The following is a 16481-nucleotide window of genomic DNA, read 5'->3' on the forward strand; positions in this document are numbered from 1 at the left end:
TTAGGCTTTTTCAAAATCCAAAAAAAACCACTATTATAAAATTTAGCAGTGCATTGCAATATCACTTAAAATTATGTTTGTATTAGGTTTAATATACATGTAGTTCTTTACAAGTCAGAAAAAGACAGTTGCCACGTTAAAGTGGCCCGTGACATCTTTATGCTAAGACTTTGATTGCTACTGAGTATTTTTCAGTCTTCTCACTTCAGCATGAATAAAGGCAGCTTAAGTTGCTACACATACATTAAGTCAAGATATTTATAAGTGAAAGCTAAACGGGGATGCAGTATAAGACATACACTTGAGTGTGTTTCTCTAGGTAGATTTGTAACATTATCCAAGACTTTTGAAGAGATGAAACGTGAATTAAATTAAAGTCTTTTATTTTAATAGTTCTAAGTTAAGAGTGGGGGAAGATTAAAACTAGGTCAGTGGTTACCAGACTTACCAAACTTTAGATGCATGGAAGAACTGTAAATTCCCATAAAGCTAATCTATTCATTGACCCCCACCATTATGATAGAGATCATATGGTGACTAATGCAAGATGAAACTCACAGCTTGGAAAGTAACATGGAATAGGATGTAAGTATGAGTTTCTGTTTTTTATTATACTTATGGATGCCCCCTCAGAAAAATATGCAAAGGGGTAACTGGCTTGGAAATGTTTGTGCACATCAAGTCCCACCCCAGGGTCCCCACTTACAGAAGTTTCCACTAATGCTAGTGCAAATGTGAATGTTTCTGCTTTGGAAAGTGATACTTGCGGATCGGAGAGCACAGCTATGCATGTGATGTTCTTATTTTAATGTTTAGCTTAAAGTTGGTATTAATTTTTCCCCAACAAGATTGGAGTGGTCCTTGGCCTAGGGAAGTATCAACAAGCTGCTCTTTTGAGCACACGCTTTTCTTTCAAAATACCCCCAAATCAACATTAGAGAAAATGTTGAAGATACAGCAAGGTGAAATGCGCCCATGTTGTTCAGCTTTACCACATACAGTCACTGGGGATGGTACCATGTTTTCATGCAACCGTATTAATATGAGCACAGGTGACTACATGTTAATGTATGTACATGTTTTCCATTTTTCTCTCGACTAAAGTTTTGCAAGATAGAAACCTGGGGGGAAAAATCTAGAAAAAGTCAACTGAAGAAACTCAGCAATTGAATGTGAAACTGGTTAGTGGTGAAACTTCAGTAGAATTACATTCAAGTCCAAGCCCCAAGTTGTCACTGATACTAAAATGCAAACAAATAATACTTTTTTTAAATTGCAAACAAAACAAACAAAAAAACCACCAAGCTTCACTGTTTCAGAAGCTGTTGGGCATTTCACTGCCCTTGATTTGTATTTTTGGGGGGCTATTTTGGATTTCTTAACATTAAAAATCAACTGGAAATAGTCATTGTGTATATTGGATATGTTTAAAACGGGCTGTTGAATCCTTAGCAGCGGGCTAGTGAGCACAGTGAACCTTTGCATGTTTTTGGTATGAGTTTATAAACAATAACGACAGACTGTCAGGGTATCAGCATTGCAGGGGGCGTCCATTTACAGCACGGACGAGTCTGAAGAGAGCTCAAGGTAAGATTTATAATTCTTCTACCTGTTCATTTCTGTTCATTACTTCAGTTTATCTGATACCGTTCCCATCCCATTACCCTGTCAGATCCTTTTATTTAGGTTTACAGAAGTTGACTGAGGTCAGATTTTCATTACAGAATACACCAGTTTATTTTTTCAATTGGATTTTAAGGAAGTGGACTTAAGAAAAGGATTTTAATATACCAAAACTTGTGCATGTGTATTTACACTTCTTTGATTATATTTTTAACAAAAGAAAGAAACCCACTCTCTTGAGAAATCTCACAATAAACAAAGTTTTTGAGAGTGGTGAAAAAGCAGGAGTTCAACTAAAGAAATTTCTATTGGAACATCTAAGATAACCTGTAAGTATCAACCACTTCAGTATGTAAACTTTCTTTAAAAGTATATGAAATTTGAGGTAAGTTGTTTTTAAAAGTTGACATCCTAGTTTAACATTTGACCCTACTGAGGTTTAACACTGTAAAGCTCCTGGTTAATACAGTCCTTAGAAATAAGTTTTTCAGCCCAGTGTGTATTATAGGATCTAAGTTTTGTTGGTTTTTTTTTTCACATCAGTTTTCTACCAATTCCTACCATTTTTAGTCCCTTTTTCCTTTGTGATTTCAATGTATCCAACATGGGTTTGCCTGTATTGTGTTATCAATGCAGCATAGTTTCACTGGATACATTAATCACTAGTGAAATAGCTTTATTTCTGTAATCCTTTGTCGGTTCTCTGGTCCCTGTGCCTTTGGCAGAAGAACACTAATCAGGTAAGATTGCTTTTTAAAGTTGTCTTAAATGCTTTGTTTAAAAGAAAAGAACAAAAAAACACAAACCAGAGAAAATGCTGTTTCATTGTTCCAGTTTTTAATTTCATTTCAGTGTTGGTAAACGTGGAGCCAAAGGGGATAAACCTGTTTATTCTGCTCAATATTTGTTCAAAAAGTGGTGTTCTTGCATCCATCAGGTTGAAATTTGGTATATTTGGTTGTTATTTGGTATATTTGTGAACCGTGTACTTGCTCTTCCTCCCAGAAACATAGCTAATAGGCAAGGTTAATCCAGTGTTGGCGGTCCATGTCCTAGCACAGCATCTGTAAGTGAACACATAACAATTGCTTCCAAGGATGGATTTATCTATCATTCTGTTGATGTATTTTCTATTGTCTTATAGGAATTCTGGTCATAAGAACTGTTTCTATATGAAAAAAGTGGCAATTTTGTACAATTTTTAGTAAAACTGTAGCAGGTAACCTTTAGTTTCTGTGTTTCAAAAGAGCTATTTCCAACCTTTTTTTAACTGTCTCCATCTTGCAGTGGTGGAAGTTAAGATTCCATTCTGCGGAGTCCAGTTCATACCAATGAACACTTAGAACTTTTTTAGGGAGGGAAAAGGGGAAAAGTGAAAGTTTTCTTCACTGTTTAACCACATGCACCATGTGTAAGTGGATATATTTCTTTACCCAAGTTTTCATCTAGGATGGTTTTGGTGTGCCAAGACTTTTTGGGAAACAACTCACTGTCCCAGTTAGCATTCCACTGAAATATATTTTCCTAATTGAACAGAGTTAATTTTATCAACTGGAAGTTCACTTTAGTTGTACCCAACTGGCTTATAGGGCCAGTGGAATTTGAGTCCCACCTGAGTCATGACTGGTAGTGCACACTGAATGTGCAGTTTAGTCAGCTCATAATACAAGGCCAGCCCTACTCTGCTAAGGTTGGAGATTGCTGGTCTGTGTAGATCTGTGCTTTTGCACGAAACTTAGTCTTGTGATTGCTGCATTTTGATTTCATACATACGAGTTCCAAAAAATACCCACCAAACCCTATTTAATGTTTAAAAATCAGTGGCGGTTTTGGTATTTCCATTACCAGCCTTGTGTGTTGCGTCGGGAATATCCAGTTTGTGTAACTACAAAATTAACTATGAAAGTTCTCTTGTTGGTTTTTAGAAACTGGAGGAGGAAAAAGGCAAAAAGGAGAAAGAAAGACAGGAAATTGAAAAAGAACGCAGAGAAAGAGAAAGGGAACGGGAGCGTGAACGAGAAAGGAGGGAGCGTGAAAGAGAGAGGGAACGTGAACGAGAGAAGGAGAAGGAACGGGAGCGTGAACGGGAACGAGATAGGGACCGTGACCGAACTAAGGACCGAGACAGAGACCGCGAACGAGACAGAGACCGGGACAGAGATCGAGAAAGGAGTTCAGATCGCAAGGATCGGAGCAGATCAAGGTAAATGTACTTCAGCTGCTATTTATTTCACTTTTTCTTAGGGCTGTTTACGAAATGCATATAGTTAGTAGATCAACTGCCATTCTAAAGAGAAGGATCCTCGTGGAAGATCAGAGTAACAGCAGGAAATCCAGACTGGGAGAATACTTGATTTCCCCCACAGTACAAGAATATAAAAACTGCAATATGCAGTAAGCAACTCTCCAATTATGATATAAGTATACTGATTTTATCTCAAGTATCTCCTGTTTTTCATTATTAGCTTTATTCCTGCTAAAGGTTATCTTATGTTTGTGGTATTTCTTAGCTTAAGCAGGTTTTATCATTTCCTATTTTACATGGTGGGCTTCTTGATTGGATTTCGGGGGGTTTCGTTTGGGTTTTTTGTTTGGATTGTGGGTTTTTTTAGTAAAAGCAAGGGGATTATGCTTTCAAACTGTAATTAATCATATCATATTCCAAGTGCTGCTTTCTCATTAAATCATCTGGTCAGAAGTGTTAAAATTGTCTGTAAGCCACATAAACATGAAAGATTTGTTAAGGATACCCTTTATTTCTGGTGGTTTGGGCTGTGGAGAACTGCTAACACAGTCTTGTAAGAAATTGCCATATGCTCATGCTTAGTTTCTGTAGATATTGCTATTTAATGGTTAGCGTTCAAACAACTGCTTTTAGCGGGTTTTTGAATACCCATCAGTAAGTATTGATTTTATGCCCATTTCTATACCAGCTAATCATCTTCTACAACTACAGAAGGAAAATAACCTTTAAAATGCTATTAATCATTTGATTGAAAGGAGAGGAAGGCTCTCTACTGAACTTTGGGATTTTTTCCTCCTTCAGAGAAAAAAGCAGAGACAGGGAAAGAGAACGAGAACGGGAGAGGGAAAGAGAACGAGAACGCGAGAGGGAACGGGAAAGAGAACGGGAAAGAGAGCGGGAAAGAGAGCGGGAAAAGGATAAGAAGAGAGACCGAGAAGAAGATGAAGAAGATGCCTACGAACGACGAAAACTGGAGAGGAAACTGCGTGAAAAGGAAGCTGCATATCAAGAGGTAGGTTGGAATTTTTAAGGTTCTTTAAATAAAAAGAAGTTCCTGAGAGTTGATAATAAATCCTCTAGTATAAAATGCATCATTCTCCTTTTCCTAAATATGTTTTTTATCCTTTGAATACATGAGCTGGGGCAGAATATGTAAGTCACTGTCAAAACAGACTTTTTATTTGGACGTTTTGAATTAAAATTATGCAAATTATTTATAGTACAGTTATTTTAAAAAGCAGTCCATACTAACTTTGTAATACTGCTGTTCTTAATGTTCTTGAGGATTGAAATGTATTTTCTTCTGTTGCAGCGTCTTAAAAACTGGGAAATCAGAGAACGAAAAAAAAGTCGAGAATATGAAAAAGAGGCTGAGAGGGAAGAAGAAAGAAGACGGGAAATGGTAAGGCTTATAGTTTGACATGTAATTTTCCCTGCCTTGTTCTCCTGGTCCCATTTAGAATGGAATATTCTACTGTTACGTTTATGGATAGTAATAGAGCTCTCATTTTTTATAAAGGCCATGTGTGTTTTTATACCTAAAAAATCCCTAGTTAATAGACTTGTAACAGAAGATGTCTGGTAAGTGGGAGTACTATTTAAAATCTGAAAAACAAAGCCTCCTAGTGGTTTGGCCTTGTGAAGGCAGAAGAGTGAGAAGTAGGCAGCTGCAAAATACTGTGGTCTGGTCATCACATACTATTACATCTGTAACTTGTGTCAGATTTGTGACAAAACCTACTGTGTGTTCTATGTCATGCAGGTAGAACTAGACCTGTTTCTTTAACTTCCAACCTGCTCATGTGCCCAAACCTTTTATGAGATATGAGACAATATTCTTCAATGTATCTACACACTTGATAAATGCCTGTCCTTAGTTCATTAGTTGTGAAATTATCACAGTTACCAATGTAACACTTGGAAGCTTTGTTGGAAAAGACACTTTAGGAAGATAGATAATTCTGTAATCTCATCATTTTATGCTAAAGCATAAAGAAGTTATTTTAAGTTCTAGGGGTGTTATTTCACTTCATTGATTTCCAGAGAAGGAGAGATGTTGAGAGAGTAGAGAATGGGTTATAAATTGCTTCAAAGCTGTATATGCAAAGAAGCACACAGGGGATAGAGGATTATGGAATATATTGTTTCATGTGGAATCCAGGTTTTCCCTCTATATGCATGAGGGGAAAAAAATATTTGAAATTGACTCAATGATATTTTCCATTCCAAATCCTCCTGGATGCTGGCTGTGGATGGCAGTTGTAGAAAATAGTGTTTCATTTTGTGCTGAAATTACAACCATGATCATAATTTGTTTCTCAAAGTCATTAGCACAGAAATATATTGTTGTTGGTTTAAGGATATTGCTTAAATACACGTTAGAAGGTCCTAATTTAATTCCCCTTAAAGAACTAGGGGTTTTGCCTCTTTTATCAGAGGGGGAGAAAGTGTCTTCTCTCTTTCTCTTTCACCCCCTACAGTGTTTGGCCTGCACATTAATATCACATAAGCCTGTACATGAGTGCCACATGCTTTGTTTCAGTACCACAAAAGGAGGGTGCTTATCCTAGGAGCAGCCATCGGATTTGTTTCTGTGCATGACTGTCTTAAAAAAGCTCTTGAAACAAAGCAGTACTGATAAAATACACTTAGGCTGCCATGTTAAAATACTCAGTAACAGACTTAAAGGATTTGGAGAAAAGGAACTTTTGATCCTCTTCATCTATAATGGAAAACAAAATACATGCTCACCCACATATATATATTGCTTTGGTTTATGTGTGTGTGTATATATATATATATATATGCACAAATCAGTGACACAATACCAGTGGACTCTCTGGATGCAATACCAAAACTTTTCCATTTTCTGTTTGGAAAACTCTGTATTTTTAGTTTAAAGCAGAGTAGATCTACAATTAACTTGCTAATAATATAAATAAATTTTAAACTCCTGGAAAGGAAACCAGAAATCATTATTTAAATTTCGATTCCTTGCAGGCAAAAGAAGCCAAACGGTTGAAAGAATTCTTAGAAGATTATGATGATGACAGAGATGATCCAAAATACTACAGGTATGTCTTTGTATTCCTAACAAAAAAATGTCCATTGTTAATTTAAACACAATTATGGGTTTTGTTGGCAGAGGCTTATGGAGTTTATATTTGCCTGGTAATGTGGCAGTAATTATCTAATTTTTTTTTGTGTCACTTGATAAGTGACAGAGGGAAAAGCAAAGCTCCTTACTTCTACTGGTTAATGCTTGGGAGTTGCTCCTCATTCCTATCACTTTAGTTTTGTGAGGCAGGGCAGAGGTCAGTGTAATGTCAAAATAAGGTGCTGGGAGCCGGGAGAAGGGAGCAAGCATGCCTCTAAATAATTCACTGCAAAGAAGCTTCATGTAAATAATATGAAGATCAAGCTTGTTAATGTAAATTATTTGGAACATCCTTCAATGTGGGACTAACTAACATTTGCATAAAACTAATATAGTAGAAGTGGTTCTGGCCAAATACCTATAAAACTTAATTCTTTCTCTAAAGAGATCAGCAGCCACATTCTCTACTTCTGTTTAATGTGGTGGGGTAGATTCTGTGCAGTAAGGTTGAGAACTGGTATCTTAGGATTCTAATGTTACGAAAACAGGGGACGCCAGGTGCTCTTATGAATCTTATTTGCGTTTAGTGGGGGATATATCTGCATGAAGTTTTTCTTGTATTGTGGTACAAGACCCTCATTGAAATGTTCTCTCAATAAAAAATATGTATCTTTTATAGGGGTAGTGCTCTTCAGAAGAGGCTAAGAGACAGGGAGAAGGAGATGGAAGCAGATGAGCGAGATAGGAAAAGGGAAAAAGAAGAACTAGAAGAAATCAGGCAGCGTCTTCTGGCCGAAGGACATCCAGATCCAGATGCAGAACTTCAGAGGGTGAGTTGCTGTTGGTCTGACAGGAAAACGAGTCCTTTGTGTTCTGGTTGTATTGAGCAAAGTTGTGTAAGAGATCTGATATTTACTATTTTCTCTATTCACTTTTTCTTGTAAAAAAGTCCAGATAGGCAGTAGGAACAATGGAAACAAAAAATCTTTCCAGATCAACATCCAGATTTTATGGAGTTTGAAAACAAATTTGAATTAATCAGTATTCCTTACCAGAATGCCAGTAGTTACATGTATTTTTCTTGACTAACAAGGAGAAGGATCTTTAGATTCTTTTCAAACAGTACTGGTTTTGAGAGACCTTCTGTTTTTGCTAATTGTCTGTTTCATTGTAGATGGAGCAGGAGGCTGAGCGGCGTAGGCAGCCACAAATAAAACAAGAGCCAGAATCTGAGGAGGAAGAGGAAGACAAGGCAGAAAAAGAAGAAAAAAGAGAAGAGCCAGAGGAAGAGGAGGAGGAGCCTGAACAAAAGCCCTGCCTTAAACCAACTTTACGACCCATCAGTTCTGCTCCATCTGTTTCTTCAGCTAGTGGAAATGCAACTCCTAACACACCTGGTGATGAATCTCCCTGTGGCATTATTATCCCTCATGAAAATTCACCTGAACAGCAACAACTGGAGGAGCATCGGCCCAAAATAGGACTCAGCCTCAAATTGGGCAAGTTTATGTTTTATTTCAGTCTTCCATATGGGATCAAAATAAAAATTGTCAAGCTGAGTAGCCACATGGTTTTCCAAATATGTCGTATGGTTTGATGTATTTATATCAAGTAGTTGTTATCCAGATGCTGTGCTTGAGTTGACCTATCCAGAAGATACATTTTACAGCGCTCTCTTCATCCAAAACCTTGAGGGCAAAAAAGGAGGGAAATTTAGGCATTTTCAAGGGCTAATTTTTGTAGGAATGTTCTGAGCTAGGATTGGTTATTTTCACCTTAATATATCTGTAAATATCTCTTTAAACTTACTGCTACTTTTCATTGGTGTAAGCATATGTTAAATTTAAGACCTAGGTAGTTCTTATGTTTACTTAAAACCCATTTGAAGGAAAAAAAAAAAAAAATTAGATTTTTTTCTCCTTTAAGGATATCACAGTGAACTGATGACAGTTGTGAGTGAAATTTGAGCCTAGATTTCCTTAGTACTATAGCAATTTCCTGCTGTTAAAAAAATAATTCTGAGCAGCAGAACTAAGAACATTTGTATTCCAGAAGGTTTGTGTGTTTTTTATTTACTATTTTGATTAAGTTATGCTGGGCTGCACTTTGAGCTCACACTGTTATATCTTGAATTATGAGAGACTGTGGTATTAGGCTGATGAACGCTTTTCTTAATGCCTTGCAGCCTTTCACTCTCTGCTCTGCCTTGGCTAAGGCTGGGGCTTGACTATAGTCTTCCATCAGAGAGAGTGCTAATTGGTTTCAGGGCAGAGAAAGAAGACCCTGTTTTTCTAATGGGTCAGTCTTGAACAAACTCCATTAAAAATCTTTACCTTTTTTGCCACTTTTGCAACAGAGTTTGAGAGACTAAAAGTCAATGCCAGGCATTCCTAGACATTTATGTAGCATACAAAGCAATATTCCTCAAGTAATGGGGGAAGAGCAAACTAGTTTCAATTGCAGTTGATGAATGTTGCTCTGCCTTTTGGATTGTAGGTGCCTGCAACAGTCCTAATCAGCCCAATGCTGTAAAAAGGAAGAAACTTGCTGTGGATAGTGTTTTCAATAAATTTGATGATGAAGACAGTGATGATGTGCCCCGGAAAAGGAAACTTGTTCCCCTGGATTATGGAGAAGAAGATAAAAGCAATATCAAAGGCAGTGTCAATACAGAAGAAAAGCGCAAGCACATTAAGAGTCTCATTGAGAAGATACCCACAGCAAAACCAGAGCTCTTTGCTTATCCTCTTGACTGGTCAATAGTGGATTCAGTAAGTTGATTCATTTAACCATTTTAAAAAAGGCTTAATTTTTCCAAGTAAACATTATAATTGAATAGAAAAGCAAGGTTACTGGGATCCCAGTGGATTGGAGCATCATCATCTAGTGGAGTCAAACTTGAGTCCTCTATTTATTGTTCATACATAATCCTTATTCTGAAGTATGCCTGCTTATTTTTGTTTGATTTCTCCCGAATTGCCACTACAAATTATCCAGCAGTTTTATGGAAGGAGGAAAAAAGACACTGTAAAAACATGTTTGAGCGGCTCTCAGAAATACTTGCAGATGGCAAAACTCTTGAGGGTTATATCATTGATAGCAAAATGTATCTTCTGCGAAATAGCTGATTGAGTCTTCTAGATGCCTATTGGGCAGTTGTTGCAACAGAGTGATGTTTAAAGTAATTATTAATTTTGGTTTTGTGTTTTTTTTTTCCCAGACACTAATGGAACGTCGAATTAGACCATGGATTAACAAGAAAATAATAGAATATATTGGTGAAGAAGAAGCCACACTAGTTGACTTTGTTTGCTCTAAGGTTCGTATCTTCTGCTTTCTCTGTGAAAGCAGATTTTCTCCCTGTTTAAAATGCAGCAGTGACTCCTGTACTCATATTTATAATGGCTTGTCTTGGTTTATCTTGGGGCTACCATGTGAGAGGCAAAGCAAGTCCTGAGAGTTTTCTGACACAGTTGATTAGCAGAAAGTCAAAAGCAGAAGTTGAATATTTATACCATGCTTACATTATATACAGGTGTGTGTATATATGTAAATAAATGGAATTCTGTGGTATTGAAAGACAACATACTTGGTTCTGGGGAAAAAAAATTAAATACTTAACGGGTAGATGAGAAATCCAGTTAGGAGTGATACAGGGAGAATTTTGCCTTTGTTGTCCATTAGCAGCTTATTGTTGAAGGAAGAAAAGCTTTTTCTTTAAATTTAGAAAACATAATTGGAGATATAAGAATAGCCAGCAAATACAGGACCTGTGAATCTCTGGAGCTTCCTGGAACTTACTCCTCAGTAATTTGCCATAAACTAGTACTCGCTATGATGGATTCTGACGCAGTTCAATACTAATTTTTGCTATGGCTATTACTGGAACCTGATGAACTGCAAATACTTCTTGCACGTGCAGAGCTTTCAGAATTCCTTGGACATAGCTGGATTTTGTCCAAAAATGTATATAGGGTTTAGTCTAAGTTTTCAGTCTAAAAACATTTGTTTCTTCCAGGTTATGGCTCACAGCTCACCTCAGAGCATACTGGATGATGTTGCCATGGTAAGCAGAAATTCTGTAACTGTTATACCTTCTACATTTTACTGAAGCTAAAAGTCAATTATGCAAAATAGCAAGAGTCCATAACAGAAAACATGCGTTAGATATGATTAAGCACATCATGCTAGCACAGGTGTTATTTTTGCAGTTACAGCAGCTAGGTTCAAATTACTGACCCCTCTTCAGAGCTTCTCAGTACTCAGAAATGTGGAACAAAAATTTTTGTCCCTAACAGTAGATGTCAAAATCAACAATAACAGAACTGTATCAGAAATAAAAACTTTTATTCCTTCTCATTCTTAGGAATAGATTTTTATTAGTGGTTTAGTGGGTCTTTTCCTAATTAATGAGGAAAAGGTGATTTTTCTGTAAAAAAGTAAAAGCTCTTCTTTGCTTGGTGTTGGAAGAGACAAACAGTATGAAATAATGCTACTGTTCCACCATGTTTTCACACACTGAAAGTGAATAAAAACTAATCCACTCTCTTCCTGTAAGGAAACTTGGAGGCAAAGTTGGTAGGAACCACATGCATAGTGCAAGATAGTAGATTGGTTTTGGTGTGATTAGTAGGTGACTTGGGGAACTTCGGAGAGATACTGTGCACAGTAAAAGTTTTACCGATTCAAGAAAAGCCTAGATAATAAGTTCAGGGAAGAGAAATCCATTGAGGGTTTATTTAACAAATATCCAAGAAAGTTCCAAACAAAAATGAGCAGAGATTAGGGGTTAATGTAAGGGAAGATACCACATGTGAATGTCTTGTTCTTACATTGTTTCCAAGCCTGCCATTTCTCTGCCTCTTCCCAAAGCACTTTTGGATACTAGTTTATTGATGCTTCTACCTCTAAGTGCTCAACAGCTGCCCTATACAAGTATGTTGTTAGAGCCTGGTCATGTCACTGATGCTGGACAGACAAACTCGACAGAGTTTCATTCGGTCCCTCTCTCAAAGATTTGTGCTATATCCATTTTCTTCTGCTGTATCTACAATTAGTCTTTATAACTGGAATGCATAACCTAAAAAATAATCTGTAAAATGTGTATTTCCTACAGGTACTAGATGAAGAAGCTGAAGTTTTCATAGTGAAAATGTGGAGGTTGTTGATATACGAGACAGAAGCAAAGAAGATTGGCCTAGTGAAATAAAGCACTCTCCTTGCTTCTAGGGTTCCATGTCAATTTTGGGCTTTTTTTTCTCCCATTGTTCAGAGACTTTGAATTCTCTCTGTTCTCAGAGACTTGAGACCTGTATTTTTTTATGTAGAAAATGTGAATTTTTTTGTCCTCTGCTCTGAGGCCCCTTTTACCCTTCTCAATTAGTTATGAAATCCTGCATTGGTTCTCTTTATAATACATGAGGTACAATTACCGGTATGTTTTATAAGCTGCAGCTACTGTACATGCTCTTTGGTAATTTTGTTATGTTACTCTGATTTTTGTAAATATTAAGAAAAAGAAATCCCCTGTTTTGCAAAACATTTGCACTTAATGTGGAACTATATCAGTTACAGATGAAGACAAAGGATTTTACTGCAAGTTTATCAGTGTTTTTTTGGGAGCACACTTCCCCTTTTTTATTTAAGAAATGATCAAAATACAGTTAAAAAATAAGCGTCTCAAGCTGTTTTCACAGAACAGCTTTGTGTGTTAATTTAATCTCTTCATCTGACTGAAAAAGGAGTTCCTTCAAACTTCTCTTTCCAATGTGAACCAGTAGTACTCTTAGTATTTTGTTGCCTGTTAAGAGTTACTAATGAAGCTGGGAACCTAATCTCTTGCAGATGCTGTGCTTCTTTCCCAGAAAGTGCAAATCACAGGAAATTTTTTTATTTGCTCAGTTAAAACAAGAGCAGGACCTAAATTCAGTAAGTGCTATCTAATGGTTTTTGGTTTTTTCTTCTGCTCAATTTCATTTTAGCCCTACGTACTATTCCTTCTGTCTCCAAAATAATCAGATGGCTTTTTTAAGAAGAAACTATTTTTTAAAACTTTTTTTTTTTTTTTTTAGTATTTAGAAACAAAACAAAAAGCCCTGTTTGGATGTAACTGTCTATTAAAAAATAAAAAAAAAAAAACAAACCATGTAAACTAAAACATAAGTTTTCAAACAAAGCTGAAATCTTGTTTTTATCCATACTGTTAAACTAGCCCTGACTTTTGTTTTCTACTGTATGCAGTCTGTTGTCCACAAAAAGAGGGTAATATTTTCCTGCCTTGTTTGTATGTTTTTTTTATAAATAGACTGATATGGTATAAATGATGACATGTACTGTAAACTGCATTTTTTTAATCTCATACCTGGGTAAGAAGTCAAATCTATAATGTGCTGTGAGCTGTTTTGATTGCAGGAGGACTGTGTTCCAGGGAGCAAACGGTCTCAAAGTTATTTTTAATTTTTGAAACAAAATTCTTAATAGCAAACAAATTAGGTAAAGGTGTTCCAGTATCTCTGTATTGTATTTAACTGAAGGATACAGGTTGACCTGTTCAGAAAAGATAACTGTAACCTTGAGTTACTAGTTCTTTGTATCTGGAGAGGACACTTGAAAACACTGTTCTTAACAATTGGGATCGTGTATAGGTTCCACCATGTAAATATTTCAGATATTAAAAATGTATATATTTGATTTAAGGGTTGATATTCTTTTGGAGTCTTATGCAGCATGCAATTGTATTTAACACTTAACTGAATCAAGTGTTCCCAAATTGGGGGGAGGTGGGGGGTTTAAAACTACGTCCTGCTTATATCAGGTGACTAGAAGCCTGCAAATTTAGATGTGATTCCAGTATGTTCTTTCTCATCCCTGTGATACTATACTACACACCACTTAATGTTTTTTTTTTAACTTGAAGTGTCATGCTTAGATGTTACTTTCACGCTGTGCTTGAGTTTGCCTGAGAATGTTTTGGTTTGCATGCCTACATGTTGCAATCTTCCTATTTTTTTCTGCAACTTGATGGTTGCAACCCTAAGAAATTACTTCCCTGTTCTCCCTATAAAGTTCTGCATCATCATTTACCAAAAAGTTTTCAAATGCTAAATAAATTCAAAGCTTGCTCTGTTTGTAGCAAATACAGAGAAGAGGGAGAGTGAACTTCATGAGTGCCTTTTGACCTGGTAAATGGCATTCTCTCATGAATAGTAGTTAAAACAAATGTGACAAATGCATTGTAATGCCACTGTGTGACAGATTGCCCAACATCCTCATCTGGATTCTTCAGAGAAAGCTCAAGTTGTGAAACTTTCTGCCCTAAACTAAAGCTGTGTGTGCAATGGACGTAAGCTTGTACTCTCCTAAGGAGACTGAAGGTGCCTGGATGAGAAAGACATGTAAACTCTAAGCTGAAGTGTTAAATAAGTATATAGAATCATTGTGATATCATCAAAAAATCAGTTTTGTGGAAGTTCAGGTTTTGTTCAGTAGTGGAAGAAGACAGGAATGTTCACTAGATGAAGTCTGGTTTGGCTTATCAGCTTTTCCTGTTTCAGAATGCAAGTATAAAGTCATTTCTACTTTTACCTCTTACTGAAAGTTTTGTTACTATGTCTCAGTGATTTTGTGTCAGTGATGCTGGGGAGTATAACAAGTTATGTAGTGGTGAGGTTCTTAGTACAGCAAGTAACTTCTGTTTGTTAACCTTCAACATGCGCTAACAGAATTATTTCAGAATTATTTCAATTATTCATCTTGAAATTTGGAAAATCTGGGGTAGAAAAAGCCTTTTTTGCCAATATTACTACACTTCACTGTCTGGATGTATGGTGTAATACACACTCTGTGTTACATTAGACACAGATCAAGAGTGTGCTCAGAATGGGATACCTGAGTAAAGTACAGATGTTGCCACCAGGTACTCAGTGCATCATGCCATAGTACAACCCATACCATTAGGGAATGTTGCTCCAGAAGTTCCACACACTGTAATGAAAAAGCACCAGTAATTACACAGCAGAACTGGATGTACTTGTTCATCTGGACCTTACAGTGGAATAAGACTTTAAAACTTGACATAACACATGTTCTTATTCTCCTGATAATCATTTTGTGTAACTGCCATTCAGAATTTGGAATATGTAGATACAAAATCTTAAGTATCATTTTTCTTCATTAATATGCACTGAAAAGAAATGGGAAACAAGGAGCAAGTAAGATCCATTACCAAAAAAAAATATATTTTTGCATTATCTTTTAAGTTGGTGAGAGTCTTATTTTGTTCTTAGAGTATTTAACCTGCTCACCTGCTGATTTGGTCTTTCTAATCTTGGCTATTTCCTTCATTCTCTTTAGGCAGGAACCTGTACTAAAAATAATGATCTGGCTAGATGGTAATGGCTCTAAATGTGGGCAGGGGAAAGGCCCTAAACAGAGCTTAGCTTCTTATTGAATTCCTGTGTTTTATGCTTTCCTGAGAGGGAAGTAGACCTTTCCTGGTTTTATTAAACAAGGTTGCTAGATAGCTGCTTGCAGGAGTAGTATTTTGGAAAGTGGATACACTGAAAACTGCAAGCTGTTGGGTTTTATATTACAATTGAGTCATACTTTTTCATATTCTGTACCTTATCTGGTGTAGGAACATTGAGTACAAAATTAAGAATTAGTACAGAGTCATGCACTGTGAGCAGTATAAAGTACTGTTTAATAGACAATTCATCATAGATCAAACTGATACTAATAATAGAAAATAGTTTGGTACAGCTGTGTACCTGTGTTTGGTTGGTTGAGGTTTTTCTTTGGCTGTTTCTCCCTTTTAAATTACAAGTCGTTTTATTTGATTAATGGTTAGACATAACTTTCAGTTTAAAAATGGCTTCTTTTAAATGCATTTCATATTTCTATGAGCTACTGAAAGTCAGTATTTGTGTTGCAATGCCTGCATCAAACCTTTTAGGTGCAATAGTTCTGTCCCACTTAATTTTACCATAGATTTTCCTGTAGTGTAGTCAAATACTGAAATACAACATTGTTTTAAACATGCAGAATTGCACGGCCCCTCAGATTTTACATTTTTTATATTCAGAGTGGTTATATGTATCATAGCATTTGCTATATGTTACTAACCCAATTGAGTATGTACTTGAAAAGGAATTGTGGATGATACTTCAACTATGGATAGCAAGGTAAGTTTCAAATTTAGAATTGGCTTTTTTGTTTTTTCGACTAACCAGTCACAGGTCTACTTTGAGGCTTCTTGAAAAAATATCATGTTGACGTTTAATACTATTTTTATTTTGAAATATAAAATTCCCTTTAAGTTACTTTCTTAATGCCTTCTTTGTGGGACCATTTTAAAACAGGGTTACTGGCATATGTATGACTTGTATTCAAAAGAGCCGAGAAGTGTATTTTCTCCTAAAACCTCTATCTGGTACCAGGCTGAAAAGGTCAAGCTGCATCTCCTTTGCCCGATTCCTCGCGGCTGGTCTCGGCGAGTGTTCCCTCTGCCGTCCAGCC

General features: G+C 36.4%; 1 protein-coding gene across 3 annotated transcripts in view; it reads left to right on the forward strand.

Annotated features, from left to right (window-relative positions):
- RBM25 (RNA binding motif protein 25) overlaps positions 1 to 13655 on the forward strand; it is a 32948-nt gene extending 19293 nt beyond the window's left edge. For all 3 annotated transcript variants that reach the window (XM_068193329.1, XM_068193330.1, XM_068193331.1), the window contains 10 exons: positions 3549 to 3826; positions 4670 to 4880; positions 5181 to 5270; positions 6869 to 6942; positions 7645 to 7795; positions 8140 to 8464; positions 9462 to 9736; positions 10186 to 10284; positions 10984 to 11031; positions 12082 to 13655. In XM_068193329.1, coding sequence (XP_068049430.1) covers positions 3549 to 3826; positions 4670 to 4880; positions 5181 to 5270; positions 6869 to 6942; positions 7645 to 7795; positions 8140 to 8464; positions 9462 to 9736; positions 10186 to 10284; positions 10984 to 11031; positions 12082 to 12174 — 1644 coding nt within the window. In that variant the 3' untranslated portion in view covers positions 12175 to 13655. The remainder of the gene's footprint in view (positions 1 to 3548; positions 3827 to 4669; positions 4881 to 5180; positions 5271 to 6868; positions 6943 to 7644; positions 7796 to 8139; positions 8465 to 9461; positions 9737 to 10185; positions 10285 to 10983; positions 11032 to 12081) is intronic.
- Positions 13656 to 16481: the final 2826 nt, after the last annotated feature.

This window comes from Anomalospiza imberbis, chromosome 6 (assembly GCF_031753505.1).
Source record: "Anomalospiza imberbis isolate Cuckoo-Finch-1a 21T00152 chromosome 6, ASM3175350v1, whole genome shotgun sequence".
NCBI classification, from domain to species: domain Eukaryota; kingdom Metazoa; phylum Chordata; class Aves; order Passeriformes; family Viduidae; genus Anomalospiza; species Anomalospiza imberbis.